This window comes from Hyalella azteca, unplaced genomic scaffold (genome assembly GCF_000764305.2).
Source record: "Hyalella azteca isolate HAZT.00-mixed unplaced genomic scaffold, Hazt_2.0.2 contig4241, whole genome shotgun sequence".
NCBI classification, from domain to species: Eukaryota; Metazoa; Arthropoda; class Malacostraca; order Amphipoda; family Hyalellidae; genus Hyalella; species Hyalella azteca.
The window spans coordinates 90,030-107,467 of NW_025934462.1; the positions used below are offsets into that span (position 1 = coordinate 90,030).

The 17,438-nt window shown below is 37.1% G+C and overlaps 2 protein-coding genes across 3 annotated transcripts; both read right to left on the bottom strand.

Annotated features, from left to right (window-relative positions):
* Positions 1-6: 6 nt before the first annotated feature.
* Positions 7-2,923, bottom strand: LOC108664531 (m-AAA protease-interacting protein 1, mitochondrial). The gene is made up of 5 exons (XM_018151132.2): positions 2,598-2,923; positions 1,976-2,183; positions 1,354-1,552; positions 881-1,049; positions 7-320 (listed from the first exon to the last, which is right to left on the bottom strand). The coding sequence occupies exons 1-5, from the start codon at positions 2,864-2,866 to the stop codon at positions 227-229; spliced, it is 939 nt and encodes a 312-aa protein (XP_018006621.1). The 5' UTR covers positions 2,867-2,923; the 3' UTR covers positions 7-226.
* Positions 2,924-3,492: 569 nt separating this feature from the next.
* LOC108664538 (26S proteasome non-ATPase regulatory subunit 5) lies at positions 3,493-11,463 on the bottom strand. 2 transcript variants are annotated; one of them, XM_018151140.2, is made up of 8 exons: positions 11,241-11,463; positions 8,941-9,121; positions 8,124-8,366; positions 7,586-7,844; positions 6,815-7,012; positions 5,944-6,062; positions 4,673-4,868; positions 3,493-4,225 (listed from the first exon to the last, which is right to left on the bottom strand). In XM_018151140.2, exons 1-8 carry the CDS (start codon positions 11,453-11,455, stop codon positions 4,011-4,013), a joined length of 1,626 nt encoding a protein of 541 aa, XP_018006629.1. In that variant the 5' UTR covers positions 11,456-11,463; the 3' UTR covers positions 3,493-4,010. The 2 variants fall into 2 exon arrangements, with proteins under 2 accessions (XP_018006629.1, XP_018006628.1); XM_018151139.2 differs by having other exon boundaries at positions 4,673-4,871.
* Positions 11,464-17,438: the final 5,975 nt, after the last annotated feature.

The following is a 17,438-nucleotide window of genomic DNA, read 5'->3' on the forward strand; positions in this document are numbered from 1 at the left end:
GCATACAGACATGCACTCAGCATACAGACATGCACTCAGCATACAGACATGCACTCAGCATACAGACATGCACTCAGCATACAGACATGCACTCAGCATACAGACACGCACTAAGCGCACAGACATGCACTCAGCATACAGACATGCACTCAGCATACAGACACGCACTAAGCGCACAGACACAAACTCAGCGTACAGACACGCACTCAAAGCAGGGGCGCTCTGGTCACTTGTTCTCAAGGGCCTGGCCAGGCTTGAAGTGGTTGATCACATTGATTGTCCAGTCATCGTTTGTGCCCTTCGTGAACTCACGAATAAACCTGGAACAAAGTAAATATTATTTCAGTCCAATCAATATAAGCAACATCAATCTGCTGATGATATAGCTATCGACTTGCAAATGGAAAAAAATGAATAACCAATTAACAACATTGCAGGCGGCCTGCAATTGAAGGCACCAGTGAGTCTCATAGAGAATTGTTACCCATCTGGTGCAACCTAACTTTATTAAGCATATATTCAGAAGCAGTCAGCACAATGGACATCGCAGGTGGAGCCACAGTCGAGGCAACGTTAAGTTAATATTGCTAGGCTTCAGGAAATTTGAGTAGAGAATCCTCAAGACATGGCCAGAGCAATGACCTGTAGTTGGCAATGACCTGTACTTGCCAATGACCTGTAGCTAGCACTGACCTGTAGCTAGCACTGACCTGTAGCTAGCAATGACCTGTAGCTAGCACTGACCTGTAGCTAGCACTGACCTGTAGCTAGCACTGACCTGTAGCTAGCACTGAACTATAGCTAGCACTGACCTGTAGCTAGCACTGACCTGTAGCTAGCACTGACCTGTAGCTAGCACTGAACTATAGCTAGCACTGACCTGTAATTAGCTATGGTAATGCGGTCCGCTTCGTTGTAAAAGTCGGCATTCTGATGGATGAAGGAGTTGTCTCTAATGTCTTCCTTGTCCTGAATGAACTCTTGGAAGTCGCGGTAAATGTGATAACACATCGTTATCTCCACGAATATTCTGTCCATTTTACCCTCATCTGCCCACAACGAAAAACTCGTTTTTTCAAAGGAAGCTTTCTCAGTCCGGGAAAGATATTCAAGGGAACTTATGTCAAATGCGGCAGAAGTAAGAAAACCCTCGCCACAAAATTTTTCTCTAAATTATAACACTAGATAAATTCATGTTTCAAGAAAGAATTTTTGAGTCTGTCATTTCAATAGCGAACTCGTTAAGAGTATCATGTGAACATTCATGTGATTCATGGCTAAATTTAGAGCACATGCATCAATACAATACCAATAAAATTAATACGAAACGAGTAGTGTTTTTCCTAAACGCACTTTCGGGCTGGAAAATAACGCCAAGCTGATAGGGGAAGGAGAAGAATATATCCGACAGCCCCACTCTGAGGTCTGACTTTTGTTTGAGGGAGAGCCTGGGGAAGCTCTCCCTAAGCTGAGAGATGCACTCCTGCGTCACCCGCCCCGTCAGGCTCTTCAGGTCTCCTCTGGCCAGGTCCTCCGACACGCTCACCAGCGCCTGCACGCATAACTTCAACTCGTCACCACACATTCCTAGAGAATGGCTGGATGAATGTCTTTTAATTAACATGTTTCTTTTATTAACTTGCTTTGTTGTTTTTCAATTAACGTGTTTAAGGAACTGGTCACCATCGGAACCTTCAATACGTTAACAGACAAATGCAAGTAACTATGGCGTGCTGCATTGAATATATCATGAAACTATGCAACTCCGCTATCACAAATATATTTTTCTCCTTCACATTTCAGGTACAATAGACCTCCCCAAACAACATCCTAAATATTTTAGCCCCAAAAATATTCGGGCGAAACTATGAAAACATTTCCCTGGATTTGACGAACGATTGCTTATCAAATATTAGCAGATAAAATGAGCATAAGGATACATAGGATAAATGAGCATGAGGATACAATCCAGCACCTGTTTGGCCCCCTCCCTGAAGGCGGGCATGGAGAACTCGGGGTCGTAGTACGGCTTGATGATGAAGTGCGTGAAGAACCAGTTACGTAAGGTCAGCAGCAACGAAGGCCAAATGATCCACGGGAAGTCCATGAGTTCCACCTGACCAGACTTCTTCGGTCTCCACTCATCCTTGTTGTCGTCGGTGCGAGCATCTCTTACGTCGTCACTGTCGTCAACATTACAAACTCAGCAGAGAACTCAGACTTTTGAATTTTATTTGCACTCACAAATCGCAAAAATAATAAAAAATGAACAATACATATTTTTCTTGGATAGGAAAATGGACTACATAGTTCGTTAGAAAAATGCTTCAAATATAAGCAGCCATTATGATGGAATACATTAACCGAAGCTTTTACTTGATTCGAGATATTTTAACTTCCAATGAAACACTTAACCATCAAGAAACACAACTTAACTTACGGTATTATTCAAACTTTAATTACGAATAATTACTTGAAACTGCAGGTTTGCTAACACCTCATGCCTTAAGTAAATGTCTCTTACGTTACTCTTACAAACTCCATAATCCCGCTTCTCCAAGTAATATTCCAACCACATTGAAAATTGATCACCATACCTCTTGTGTTCTGAAGATGGAGGAGGCCTGCGGTACCACACTCTGTTCTGTGAAAAATTCCCGTCAAGCAGAGCCGAGCACAGAAGTTTGGCAGCACTTGGTACTTTGTATATTTTTTGTATTTTATTCAAAGTGGAGAAGTTGAGGGACTTGCTTGCGCTAGAACTAAACGGCGGTCGTGACGAGACCGAGGGAGATGCGTGGTGCAGCGCTCGCACCAAGACTAAACATCTGCACGCCCGATAGCGGGCACCTAAATGACTGTTCATTTGCCCTGTAAAATTCAATAAACCATTTCATGGGCTAGCAATCATTTGATTGGCTAGGACCGAACTTGATGGGGTAGGAACCATTTGATGAGCTAGAAACCATCTGATGCGCTAGGCCCGAAATTGATGGGCTAGGACCGAACTTGATGAGCTAGGACCGAACTTGATGAGCTAGGACCGAACTTGATGGGCTAGGACCGAACTTGATGGGCTAGAGCCGAACTGAAAGGAAGGTCCGAGCTCAGACGGTCTAAAGAAAGCTTAGGGGCCCCAGGGAGTGCCATCCCTTAGACGCCGTCGCGAGGAGGCTTTAGTCACTCCAGATCACTTGAGTAGAAGGTTTATTATTACTATTTCATATTTTCTATATGAATTGATGCATAATTGTGAGTTAACTATTAATTATAAAACATGATTCAGCCTGGAAGTGAATAAATCGCTCACAAGACGGCATCCCCCAGAGGGTAGCTATTAACGAGGATAAAGCAACCATCGGAATGTGATAGTAATCAATTTAAGTATCGAGGATAATCAAAAACTAATTTTGAAACTCAAATTTAGCCTATTTCTAAAATGAAAAAAATCGTGCCAAGTATTGACAGACTGAAAAATAAACTCACGAAGCATCCACTGCTTTCTTTTTATTGAAGAAAACACAGCCATAAACAAAATTTTCGGGATCTTGGTTCCTGAAACACTGTTTAAATTGCTTCTCTATATAGATTGATGCTTTTCTTCACTCAAGAGATTGTGCTGTAAATACTTTATTCCTTTCATAAGTAAGTAAAAACCCATCAAGCATCGTAAACAACCAAGAGAATGATGATGCAGTAATATTTAAACCAGATCCTCAAAGTTAGTCAAATAGAGAAAATGATCAATTCGCAAGACAATAAACTTAAACCATATAAAAGTAACACGAAACTGACATATGAAATTTGAATAATTCAACATACATAAAGAGATGAGATCACTTCTAACTCAGCCATAATGAATCCTAAATTTAACCAATTAGAGGAATTCTCACTTTTCCTCATATGCAACTATGAACATAAAGAAAATAAATATCCAAGTTAACCCAGAACTTGATCCTCATTAATCCAAAGGTGTTCTGAATACTGAGCGGGAATTCGTGGCGGATCGCTCAGCCGTGCAGGTGGCCTACACCGAGCTCTACGTAAGGCTCGACGTAGAAAGGTCCATTTTTGACGTAGGCTTTGAAGGCATCATAGGCCTGCTTGCCTGCCTCCTCGCTCAGGACTTCAGGGTTGCAGAGAAGAGCCTTCGCCACGGCGTACTTGAGCTCCTTGCCTTCCTTGCAGCTCTCAGTGGACCGGTCCAACAGGTACTTCAGTGTAGCTGCACAGCAGAGATAAGTGCATCAGTGTAGCTGCACAGCAGAGATAAGTGCATCAGTGTAGCTGCACAGCAGAGATAAGTAACAGCAGAGACAAGTGCATCAGTGTAGCTGTACAGCAGAGACAAGTGCATCAGTGTAGCTGCAGTGCAGAGACAAGTGCATCAGTGTAGCTGCAGTGCAGTTAGGTGCTGCAGTGTTGTGCACAGCATCACTGAATCAGACAGAATCTCACATCAGGAATGCTCGCCGATATAAACTGTTCATAAGTAACGATAGGTTGTAGGTTCAGCATAGTTTATCCTATACTTAAAGTGAGGCAGGAACCTTAATTTACATTGGATAGGTATTTCAGCAACGAATTCAGACTGCAATTAGTTGGAATAAATTTATTAAAGTTAAAGAATATGTAAATAAATAAGTTTAACAAAAAAGCGGAGAACTAATACCGGTATTAGCCGCGACCATTTTAGCGCCCCAAGGCAGCCTGATGAGGGCACGCAGGAGGTGGTAGGCCTCGAGATGCATCTCTGGGAAGGGCAACCGCATGAACTTGTCCACGGGCTCCAGGGTGCCGCACGGGAACACTAAGTTGTACCAGCCCTGCAGCAGCTCCTGCAGGTCGTCGCTCTCTACGCGGTCGTCCTGCTGGATAATTGTTGTGGTCAATTGTGCGAATTTTTAAATGAAACCCAGTCTTTCTGTGACACATAACAAAAGAAACCCAGTCTTTCTGTGACACATAACAAAAGAAACCCAGTCGTTCTGTGACACATAACAAAAGAAACCCAGTCGTTCTGTGACACATAACAAAAGAAACCCAGTCGTTCTGTGACACATAACAAAAAATTAACCCAGTCATTCTGAAAGAGATGTTATCAATTAGCTTCCATAGAAATTTAGATTCATTTGACTCATGAAACTTGTATGGGAAATTCCGCCTAAATGTTCCAACTGCAGAGGTTTACGCCATTCATCATACTAAACTCTTACCATGATAACACACCATTTATTATTATTTCTCATGTACTTTTGCTTGATGTCTAAAAAAACCTAGATAGTTTTGGAACATAAATCTTCATTTATGTTGACACTTCTCTGATAATACCATTCAGTTTTCTTTCTACAATCTTAAAATTGAATTATCATTAAAGTAGATTGGAATAACACACATATATTTTCAGATTTTAGAATTTGGCCCAAAATTTAATCCAATTGAAAAATACAAGCATATTTTCGAAATTAATTCAGAAATTGTAATAACTGTCCTAGGAATATCAGTTGGTAGGATGATAGTGACAGTACCAAGATATGAGGGAGTACGTACAGTAATAGCAACTATTTCCCTAACTGATATATCAGCAAAAAATAAGTACCGGTAGGTGGTCATTGTACGAGAGTACAATGATAATGGCTGGTTTATCTACGAGTGTTGCACACAACAACAGACGTATGTGTAGACACTCGTACACACATAAAAGAGTGCCAATATTGGTTGTATTAAATACGTGGTTCTTTAGAACAGGTTTGGTTAAAGACCAGGCAAAGAATTGAATAAATTTTAAATAGCCAACGCCAGTGAAAAATATCCTTCGACTCGTTGAAAGAATAGGAAATATAATTGTTATAAAAATCCACTCTTATAATTTATTCAAACTCTCACATAAAATAGACTCCATGTGACTTGATTATATAAATAATTAGCAAAAAAAAGAATTACAGGCAAGGCAGGGACGCTGAAGAGCAGCACAAGGGCAGAGAGGCGGCGAGCTCGCTGCTCCATGGGCGCCGTCTGGAGCTGCCGCCCCAGCGTCTTCAGCCATTCATCAACTTCACTGCCTGCTTCAGACAAAAACTGGATAATGTATATTCAAAGAGTTGCAATCGTCAAGAATAGTAATCGTTAAGCAAGAGTTGCAATCGTCAATCAAGAGTCGTATTTTCAAGCAGAGACAGCCAACCCTAAATTTATTTTTCAAATCTAAATATAAATAATATGCGTTTAAAAATTACTTTTCGAAGACACCATTTCCAAAGGGGCTCTACTGTCTCCGATGTTACACATTTACAATGAATTTCTTATTTTATTGTTAAATATTAAAAAAATGATTTTTCCAATTTTTTAAAATTTTTACTTAATAAAATAATTTTTATGTCAATTGATTAAAGCATTGTCTCCAACTGTACACAAGCGTCAAAAAAATTTCAGATCGATTGAACAGCTAGAAGTATGTTAAATATCTATTATAAGCTTTGTAGCAGACAAACTAACAAACAAGAAGTGAAGTTAAAGAGAAGTGTTGTAGAAATTAAACTAGGAAGGCGCGATAAATACATTTTAAATCGCATCGCGCCCACAGTGAGACAAATTCTAAATTTCTTTAAATAAAATAGAGAGAACAATCGTAAAATTAGAAAAAAATCTTTAGAAAAAAAGCCCTTTCTTATGAATACTAAATCTGGAGTTGAAACAGTGAGAGAAAGAAATATCGATTAAAGGCACAAATCCCAGGAAAAATTAACTTGTACCTGATTTTTACTATTTAATATATATACTCAATTGTGCATGATAGCCAGTGCGTAAAACAAACGGAAGTTATAGTGCAGGAGTTTCTTGGCGTTGGAGGTGTTGGCGAGCTGGACTAATGTGTCCAGAGCAATGATGGAGAGGCAAGGGTCGCTGGAGGAGTCGCTGCTCAGCTGCAGCATCAGCGACACTACAGCGCTGTGTTCCCTGCACACCAGTTCAGGACGGGTTCTGCCTACCACCCCGAACACCTTCAGCAGCCCTGTACAAATGAGATCAAATTAAGTATGTAATGTGTAAGACTTAGCACTGCCCACCACCCCAAACACCTTCAGCAGCCCTGTACAAATGAGATCAAATTAAGTGTGTAATGTGTAAGACTCGATTCTGCCTACCACCCCAAACACATTCAGCAGCCCTGTACAAATGGGATCAAATTAAGTACGTAATGTGTAAGACTTGATTCTGCCCACCACCCCAAACACCTTCAGCAGCCCAGTACAAATGAGATCAAATTAAGTATGTAATGTGTAAGACTTAGCACTGCCCACCAAACCGAACACCTTCAGCAGCCCTGTACAAATGAGATAACATTAAGTGTTTAATGCTGTGTTCCTCAGTGACATGGTATCATTTTCAGTATGAGCAGCAATAGATAATATTTGAATCAGCCATTGTAAGTTGTTCAGTTATTTAGTTAGTGATATTTAACACACAGAAAAACAATATCGAGCTGTCTGAAGCAACAGCCAAGCCTTCCATGGCTAGATCGCGCACTACTCGGGCCAACAATACAATAGGAAAATAATGCCTTTTATTGGTGATTTGTACTGACCAGGAATGTTCATAGCAGCAAGAGAGTCTTGAGACGAGTGTGCCTGCAGTAAAGCTGTCTGCAGCTGGTGCAACACACCAGCAGACTTGATGTGATCCAGCGCCTTCTCGCTCTCCATCAACTCTGACAGCAGCTGGAGGGCAGCCAGCTGAGAGAGCGTGTCAGAGCTGGACACCTCAGCAACCAGCTGGTCCAGCAGACCACTGTTGCTCACCATTGACAGTTGGTCACTGCCCAGCACACACACCCGTTGTACCACCTGACAAAAAATTATATATTTTTCTTATTACAGTATTAAACAACCATAAGCTTGCAGACAAAGTTTTTCGTTGCACTTAAACTAATAAATAGAAAGGCAATATAGCAATCAGATCAAAACCATAAGACAAAACAGGCCACCAATAACTACGCAAATTGAAAACTAATATCATTATTTAGAGTAAAAGCCTGGAAACATGTTCAGTGAATATATTTTGTCATGGCCTACGATCATTATGTATGGAATGGTCAACACAATACCATAGCAATAAAATAATACCTCATAAACATTGAACTTGGATGAATCATTGACTGCCATGACAGTATTGAGAGCATCCAGAGCAGCAGAGTCTGAGAATAAGGCAGCCAGGCCCTGCTCCTGCTCACACAGCAACACAAGAGCTGTCTTGGCCGTGGTGCTCACCGAGCTCACACCTCCACCAAGGCTCTTAATCAGGCCACGCACAACATCGTCTTGAGATGTCAGTAAATCACGGGCATTTGATTTTAGACATGTAAGAACCTGAAACATTAAAAATTTGCTGTCATTGTGATATCACTAAATAATGCTCATCTAATTTTAGACATGTAAGAACCTGAAACATTAAAAATTTGCTGTCATTGTGATATCACTAAATAATGCTCATCTAATTTTAGACATGTAAGAACCTGAAACATTAAAAATTTGCTGTCATTGTGATATCACTAAATAATGCTCATCTAATTTTAGACATGTAAGAACCTGAAACATTACAAATTTGCTGTCATTATAATATCAATGAATAATGATCATCTAATTTTAGACATGGAAGAACCTGAAAAATTTGCTGTCATTATGATATCAGTAAACAATGAGCATCAGATTTCATAAATGTAAGAACCTGAAACATGACAGATTTGCTGTCATTTAATACTTGACAAAATTGATCAATTAAACAATCCAGCCATCCAAAATGGTAGATAATTTTTAAAGTAAAATGCATGAGCCACAAGTAACTCATGAACAAAAGTACACATAAATAATGCAGAACTAACAAAAGTCAAGAAAACAATTACTGGGAGCCAAATCAATTTAAAACTAAAAGAGAACCACTCACTTGAGTGACCCCAAAAAGCTGAAGATGACAGTCACTGTTGTTGACGGCTGCAAGAATACACTCTTTGAAGACTGATGATTTCACAAGAATTTGATGCCAGTCTGGACACTCTTCATGATGTCGCTCATCGCACAATGTCAAGATTTGGTCGAGAACATGCACTCCTTTCAGCAGCAGATCACTGTAATACATACATGTTGTCATTGAGGAATAACATGGTCACAGAAATAATGCAATAGATTCCAAACATCTGGCTTATATATCAACTGATAATCAACCTGGATACTTGGATAATTTGAATGAAATGTAAAATCTGAGATACGGTATAAATAATATCTGGAAATCAGAATTTTTAAGGATTGAATATAAATTTTGGGCCTTTCTCTAAACATGTTTTTTGAACATAGAGCATATTTTACACCAACAATTAGTATACCTAACACAAATAACTGTAGATATAGGTATGTGTAGTATTATGAAAGAAGTACAAATAAAATGTGAAAAAAAATCATGATCATTTTGCAACATTTTCAAATTAAAACATTTCCTACCTTCATTACAAAGGAATTTCTATTGTGTTTGATACATGATAGAAAAATATCTACCAACATGTTTCTGTGCACTTGAAGCTTGAATTGGTTATGTATGTAAATATTATGCATCCACACAAGTTAGTATTCAAATAAGTGAAGATTTCAGACATACCTAGGTTTCAACATGGTTCTAAGGATATTGATAGTGAAAATTCATACACCTATGGGTCTCACTAGAAAAAAAAACACTATCATAGTACATATCAAATCATGACTATAAGAAAACTGTCAGCTTTTCAAAATTGTCCCCAACACTAACTTTATTAATATGCAGTTAGGTTGCCAATGTTCTGTTCTGTTATCAAATTAACTTATACATTTTTTCAACATGATAGTTGAAAAAGCAAAAATTGGATAAATATCTTTAAAAGATCTATGGATAATAGAGAAAAAGATTAGGTACAAAAGTTAAAGGTTCAACAGCAAATTTTGAAAACCAAACATTCTGTAACATTGTCACCAATATTCATAATTTCTTAAGAAACAAAAACATTGCTAAATAAATATTTCCAAACCTTACTACCTATATGCCTTAGCTTTCTCTTTGAAGTTAACTTCATCTTTCTCCAAAGATGTTGAATAAGTGCAATCATATTTGAGGTTATTCTTATCAACTTGTTGCTCACCACTTGTAATTTATTAGGGATGGTAATGAATACCTATATTGAGCATTACCCATAGAACTCCAATATGAGTAAAGCCAATGTGATAAAAAAAAACAGTTTCAAATTTATTGAAGCAGATATACCTATAGGATCAAAGTTTCAAATAAATATGTAAACTCTATAGAGCTCAAACCTTCATTTGGGGTGCCTCGGCTACAAAATTTACAAATAATTAAATTTTTCAATCAGTCTGGGGTTGGGTTAAGCAGAACTTTGGATTGACTTTTATTTCAAATGTGACTATGGCCCTTGCCTAATTTCTGATATATAAATTATTTATAATGACACATTTGCAGGCAAAATTCTGAAAAACCATGAAACAATTGTTTTCACGTGTAATTTTGAGGAATATCTTGTTCATATTCCAAATTTATATCAATGATAAATTCTATGCAGGGCTAAAATAATAAATCATTACCTACAAGACACCACAATAAAAGTTTATTCATTTCACAATGTTCACAAAATCACAGAAGTCTCTCAAAAATTCAGACAAATTCAGAAAAATGACAAAATGAAATTTTGTATGAAGGAGATATCTGGTGGTCCATTTCTTTTTTCTTTTCTGTCATTTAATGTGTCAAATATGACTGAAGAGTAAGTTAGAGGATAGTCATAATGATAATAATATTATTTTATAATAGGTAGGCTTCCATTATTAGCCAAATTAAAGAGTTTTTTTAACATGTCAGTTCCATAAATGCAATTGATCAAGCTAGTGTGTTCCTAATTTGACGCGTATGTCTGCCACTATGGAGATATGGGAATGTTCCAAGTATTTTTATCTGATATCATGTGTATATGTTTCTCTTCCATAGTTTTCATCTATGCTTATAGGTACCTATACCTATTTAACTTGTCTTACAAGTTTATAAGTAAAAAATTAACTTAGGAAATATTGTGGAGGCTTGAGATATTCATTCATGGCTCAAAAAATACACGTCATAGTTAAAAAATTAATATGCTACACTCATGCATGGGACCAAAAATATAATAGCAGCCATACAGTACTATATACTGTTAGGTCTTATATGTGACTTACTCATCATCAGAAGAGCTGACCTGATTGTAGTATAGTGGAATCAGGGTTAAAGCTCCTTCAAAAGAAATTTTAAACTTTCTCTCTCTTGCCACCATAAGGTGTTTATAACACTCATCATAAAAATCGTGCCATTGGGCAGAGTCCTGCCTTAAAAATAAATTATCAAGATCGCTTTTTACTTCATTTTCAATTATGAAAATTGATAAGCTGCCCATACTTGATTCTGAAACAGAAAGGTTGTTATTACAGTGATAAAATACAATTATACAAGTTAAATAAACTTCTTTATTTTATCAAAATAAAAAAATGTTTCTTGTTATTTATGGGTTGGTGGCAAAAAAGCAAACATGATTTGGCTTCTAGAAACAAGCCAACTCCTGTTGTTCTCCTAGACTCAGCAATGACAGTTTAGGTCAACATTCCTCAACTTCTATCCAAGAGATTAAATCTTATCTTCACAGATATTTGCATTACTAAGGTAATCAACAGTCTCTTATGATGTGAAATAACTGGAGTCAGGCCCAATAACCCATTTATGCCGAAGGTAAGAAAAAAAGCTTGAACAAGGAAAAACCTGATAAAATGGCTTCATTGAGACACAACTAAGTAATTTATCCAGTTTATTCAATAAAATCAGTTGGAAATAATAAAATATAAGGTGTCCTACATATAGGACGCCAGGCATTACGGAACAAAAATGGCATAAAATTGATTAAGCTCTACAACAGAAAGACTCTGCAGTACATCTACTTTTTGTGGAAGTTTTTGAAGCGCTTGACGTGTAATCCTTTATCACACTTTTCACACCTAGTTGTAGTCTTCTGGTGAGTGTGCACACGCATCTGCTTGTCTTGAGGAATGACAAAATGATTGACGTTGTCCAACTGTTGCTTTGTTCCAATATCAGCAGGATGGCCTTTGCAACCTGGCTGTGGAGGTTTTGCGTAGTGTTCAAAATAATAAGACAAAACTCGTCTACGAAATGCTAGCAGATCGAGCTTCTCAGCATCTTTATTCCTTCTATGAAGAAGCCACGCGTTGTTCATAGAAACATAGATGAGATATGACACAATACACAAGTACCATTTTTTACCTCTTATTGACACTCTGTACTTCGATATGTTCTCATCCATTCTATCTACACCACCCATTGACTTGTAGAATTTTACAATTGCTGGCTGCTCTACTTGGATCCGTTGTTTTGTCTGCCTTGAAAAGCACGTCGTCTGGGTTTGGGGGTAAATTCCAACAGCATTTGAACATAGAGATACCACACTGTTGTCATTCCATCGACAGATTATGATATTGTATTTTTCGTCGACTCTGAAATCATGGAAGCCTAGTGGTTTTTTATTTATCTCTTTGACATCAATGAGAGGACACTTCTTGGTTCTATTTTCTCTGACTGTGCCAGTTCCTTTCAGTCCCATCTCTTTCAAGGCTGATATAAGACTCGCACTAGTTGTAAGTCTTATTGTAACATTGTAAGATTTAACTCTTAGTGAATAACTTCAAAACAGAGACATTATGAGTTTATGAACTAAAGTCTGAATTAGTCTAAATTCGGCAGTGTGTTGAGAGTGCAACATTTAGACATTTTAGATACAAGCCAATTATCTGACAAAACAAAATTCCACAATGTACCCATGAATGGCCTTCTGCAACTAAACAATGATTCCAAATAGTACATCTATACATCAATATGCATGAAAAAATATGTACATTACGATATAAAGCAAAAAAAATCAGAAGGTTTCTTCAATAAATGGATGTACTGAACGAAGCTTCCTGTGACAACTAGGTTCGTTCAATGCCTAGCGACCTACATGTAGGACACCATTGTTTAGTATTACCTCATGCCTCACGTGTTGAATATTTTGATATATCTCTATTCTCTATCTAATAACAGGCTATTATACTAAAAGAATATGCACCTCACGACACAAAACAGTTATTCCTACATTTGGCATAACTTACTTTTTTGGTGACGCCATGCTTTTTCAGGTGAACTAATAAATGAACACTACTTGAGCGCTCCTGTGTGACAACCTCCGTGTGCAATCTCTAATCTGCCACCAAAACTAGTTTTGGGAAAGAGTACTGAATAACATGCAATTGGCAACAATTCATATTTTAGTTATCTATTATCTGTAAGCAACGAAAAACTTTTGATGGTTAGCTGACCTACATGTAGGACGCCAGGCATAAATGGGATAAGAAACAAAAAGTGGGCTTATTAAGCTACAGGGAAGGTAGATGCACAATTTGAGTGAGATAATCTGCAGTCCCTCATTTTATGCACACAAAGATATAAAATGGGTGCACAAAGAAGGAATAGGTACTTAATACCATCCACTGGTTGCTCAGGATCCTTCCAAGCACACATTAGGTCAGGGTTGTCTATTTTTTTTATTTTTTTAAAAAAATCAAAAAAATCAAAAATCAACGATTTTTTTTATTTTTTCATGATTTTTTTATTTATTTGATTTTTTTTATTTTTTCAGCTTTTTTGTCTTTTTTGAGGTGTTATTTTTTATGTTGCAATTAGCCTACTAACAATAACAGTATATGGATCATAATGGATGGCTAAAAAGGGTCCTTATTGCCTTCAATAATGGCCAACAGGCCAAGGTGGTGTTTACCACTTAGGGATTTTTGGGTAAACAATTATTGATAAGTCTAATCATTAGCTTAGTAAAGTTTGTATGGAGCAATGTAATGAGCTAAATATTCACCATTTAACACGTTGACTACGTATTGGTACATATGCGTACCACGAAATGTATTTCTCCTGGTACATAATTCAGGGTTGCCAGATGGCCTAAAAAACGGCCAATTAAGTCCGTGAACAAAAAGGCCTATAACTCAATATATACTAGTATATTTGTAGGTTCCGGTGTAAAAATTCAATTTTTTTATTTAATTAGGAAGCGCTCCTTACAACCCCTATCATAAATTTTAGCCGACCACCTAAATTGAAAAAACTAAATCACGGAATTTGTCCGGTAAAAAAAGAAAGTCTGGCAACCCTGTTCCATAATAGTACTAGAAAAATGAAACAAAAGTACAAGATGAAGCAATCGTAGTCAACGTGTTAACTGGCTTCAATATACAAAAACACATCAGGAATGCAGATCTCCTAAACATTGAAGAGTCACATAACAGATAGGTAGCTGATAGCACAGTGCACAGCACTATCAATAGATCTACTAGTTTTATGTCCTATAAATCTACCAACATTACTCTTTTATTTCACCTCAAAACTGTTCAATCAGTTCTGCCCCACCCTGTATAAGCTAGCTAACACATTTAAATTGTATATTGTAATCAATGTATAACAAATAGTCAAATAGTTAGACTACTTGTAGCCTTATAAGAATTAGCTAAGCTGCTAGCTACGCACAATGTATTGCACAATTGATGCCTCTGTACCAAAAACATTCCATTTATTGGAACCTAATCCACACTAAAGGCAACAAGTTTATATACCCATTTGTCATTCATAGTACATTTATACTAAACCATGAATAACAATACCTCAATATAAATTAAAGACTGCCACTCAATACTTTTAAATATATGAAAAATCAAAAAAATCAAAAAAATCAAAAAAATCAAAAAAATCATGATTTTTTATAAAAAAATCAAGTGATTTAATCACATGATTTAATCATTTTGATTTAATCATTGCCAACCCTGCATTAGGTAAAAATTTCTTTTCAGGAGCCAGCAATTTATGGTGAGTAAAGCTAGAGTATAGACCTGTATTTTGCACGTTTCAAATTAAGTTTAACTTATCTAGTAAAAAAAATGGCATTTTGAAAAAAAAGTGGTCAAAGTTACCCCATTTTACAGTACCGGTATGTATCATGCTGGTTTTTGAATAAGGTAAATTAAATTAATTAAAATACTATTAGGTAAAATCAAAAGGCTTCATCTATAAATGTAGCAGAAGCGCTGTAGCAGCAAAACCTCGTATCGCTACTTAAATATCGCTACCGCTGTAGCGGGCCAGATATTAGTCCCGCTTTGTGTACTAGATTTGAAGCCGCCACACTACTCGACAGGTGACTGCCGAGAAAAATGTGCTAAACTAACTGTCGTTGGATGTAGTCTGTCTCTAGTAGAGAGCCACTTCTTCATACCCATTGTTGTGTCCATAACAATTTTTGTCAAATGTACCTTTGAAGCGTTATTGTATTTAGCGTTTTCAAGTAATTTATGCAAATCTCTTGAGTAAATATTCACCTGACTTCGTCCTTAATCTTTTCAACCTTCCATGAACCGCAGGGCCCGCTGGCAGAGACCTCTAAGTGTTTAGGTGTAGCAGTTTCCCGCTACATATATTTTTAGTGGCCAGTATGGGGATTCTGTCTGTCGCGGCGATTGAACCGTGGATGGAACTGTTAATGTAAAGGTGACTCTTTGAGCTTTACAGTATTGTTCAGAATTCTCTTGAAGATGTCTATACACCAGTTTAGTCCTGTAGCTTTGAAGATTCTAAAATCTGAAATGTCTATGTGGTTGGTAGAGTTGATAGAGTTGTCCTGCAAGATGCTGGAGGTTCAGACCTTACTTGAGGAACTGCAGCGCACACAATCAACTTTTGACGAAATTACTCCTTCATCTACTCTAAAAATTCAGGCCCATTGGAGTGTTTACCATATCAAAATAATGAAAATAGAAACAAACCTCAACATTAGCATGATGAGTAACAACACTTAGCTTAGAAAAAAAATATTCAATTCACATAAGAGGCAATTTTCAATTGCAAGTAAATATAAGCCATTTCATCTTATTTTTCTATAAAGAAATTAGGAAAAGGCCATAGGAATATGTAAAATGAGCCAGACTGAAACAAAATATGTTGCTGTTTGAAAAGACAATTTGCAGATGATTTATAGCAGCTGTAAAAGTGTCGCGCAGCAACTCATCATTCCTGTTTCTCACATTTCACAGAGTTAGAGTTTAAACTCAGAGACTTACTTGATGACAGTCAAAAACGTGGCCATTCTCAAGTCTTCAACATCTTTGATCACTATTAGCCAGAATTCATCTATCAAAATTGAAGAAGGAGAGGGAGCAAGCTTCAAAGTGTACTGCAGTGTATGCAGAGCTGCATTTGGACTGCAAGGAAAACGTAACCGTGGCAAGAGCATGAATTTGAACTATTGTGCAAGTTACTCGTATCATTCAACTTTTTTTCTGGTGCTTATAGAATTAAATCCTCATTTTTGTACAGACTGCTGCGCTTACAATAACATTCAATCCTTTGAACCACTTCCATTTTTCCTTGAAATGCCTCTGCTACATATTTTGCTCCCATATGGTATTTGCAAACACATTGTCCCTACTTCAGCTGATGTACCGTTCTATTCTTTGCAGAGTGGAATCTTTGAAGGAATTTTGCCGTGGTTTCCGTTGTTGCCAGGTCTAAAGTGTCTTGTGCCGTAGGTAAGATAAACCTGTTATCTGCTTATTTAACTAAATGGCAACAACCCTATTCTGAATGAAGGAAAATGAAAGACTGGATCTAATGAATGATTTAAAATATGGGACAGTAATAAACATATAACTTGATAAAATTGCAAATGAAATGGTTGTATTACTTTGGAAAGTGTGAAAATGTGCTAATTAGGTGCATATAAGGAGCATGGACAGGTGGAGATGAGCAGATGTAACTGCAAACAGAAAGAACAGAATAAAAATGCAAATCATGAATGAATGATAACCTGATGGGATGTAGGATGTAAGTAAAGCAAGAACCATTAAACTCTGCAAGACTATTAGCAGCTCATCTCCATAATGTGAATTTATTTTCAAAACTAATGAGTACTCAAACGAGGATTGAATTGAAAAGAATCACAAGTGGACAGAAAAATAAAGAAACACTGCAAAATGAATTGTGAACATGAACTTACTGGAATTAATTATAACCATAATCCAATATAATAAATTAAATTCTTCAAACTGAACCATATTAGTCAGAGATGAACACAAAGAAAGGAAAATGCAAGGGAACACAAGAAGTTAACATCAATGAAATTAGCAAAATAGCAAGAACAAAACTTAACCTCAATTATCAATGAATAAATGATATAAATTTCTATGCCACTCACCAGTGCAACTGAGTGCCCAGGCTGAGAACTGAGTAGGAATCCAAATACTTAGGAGTGATAATTCAAGTTTGCAAATTCT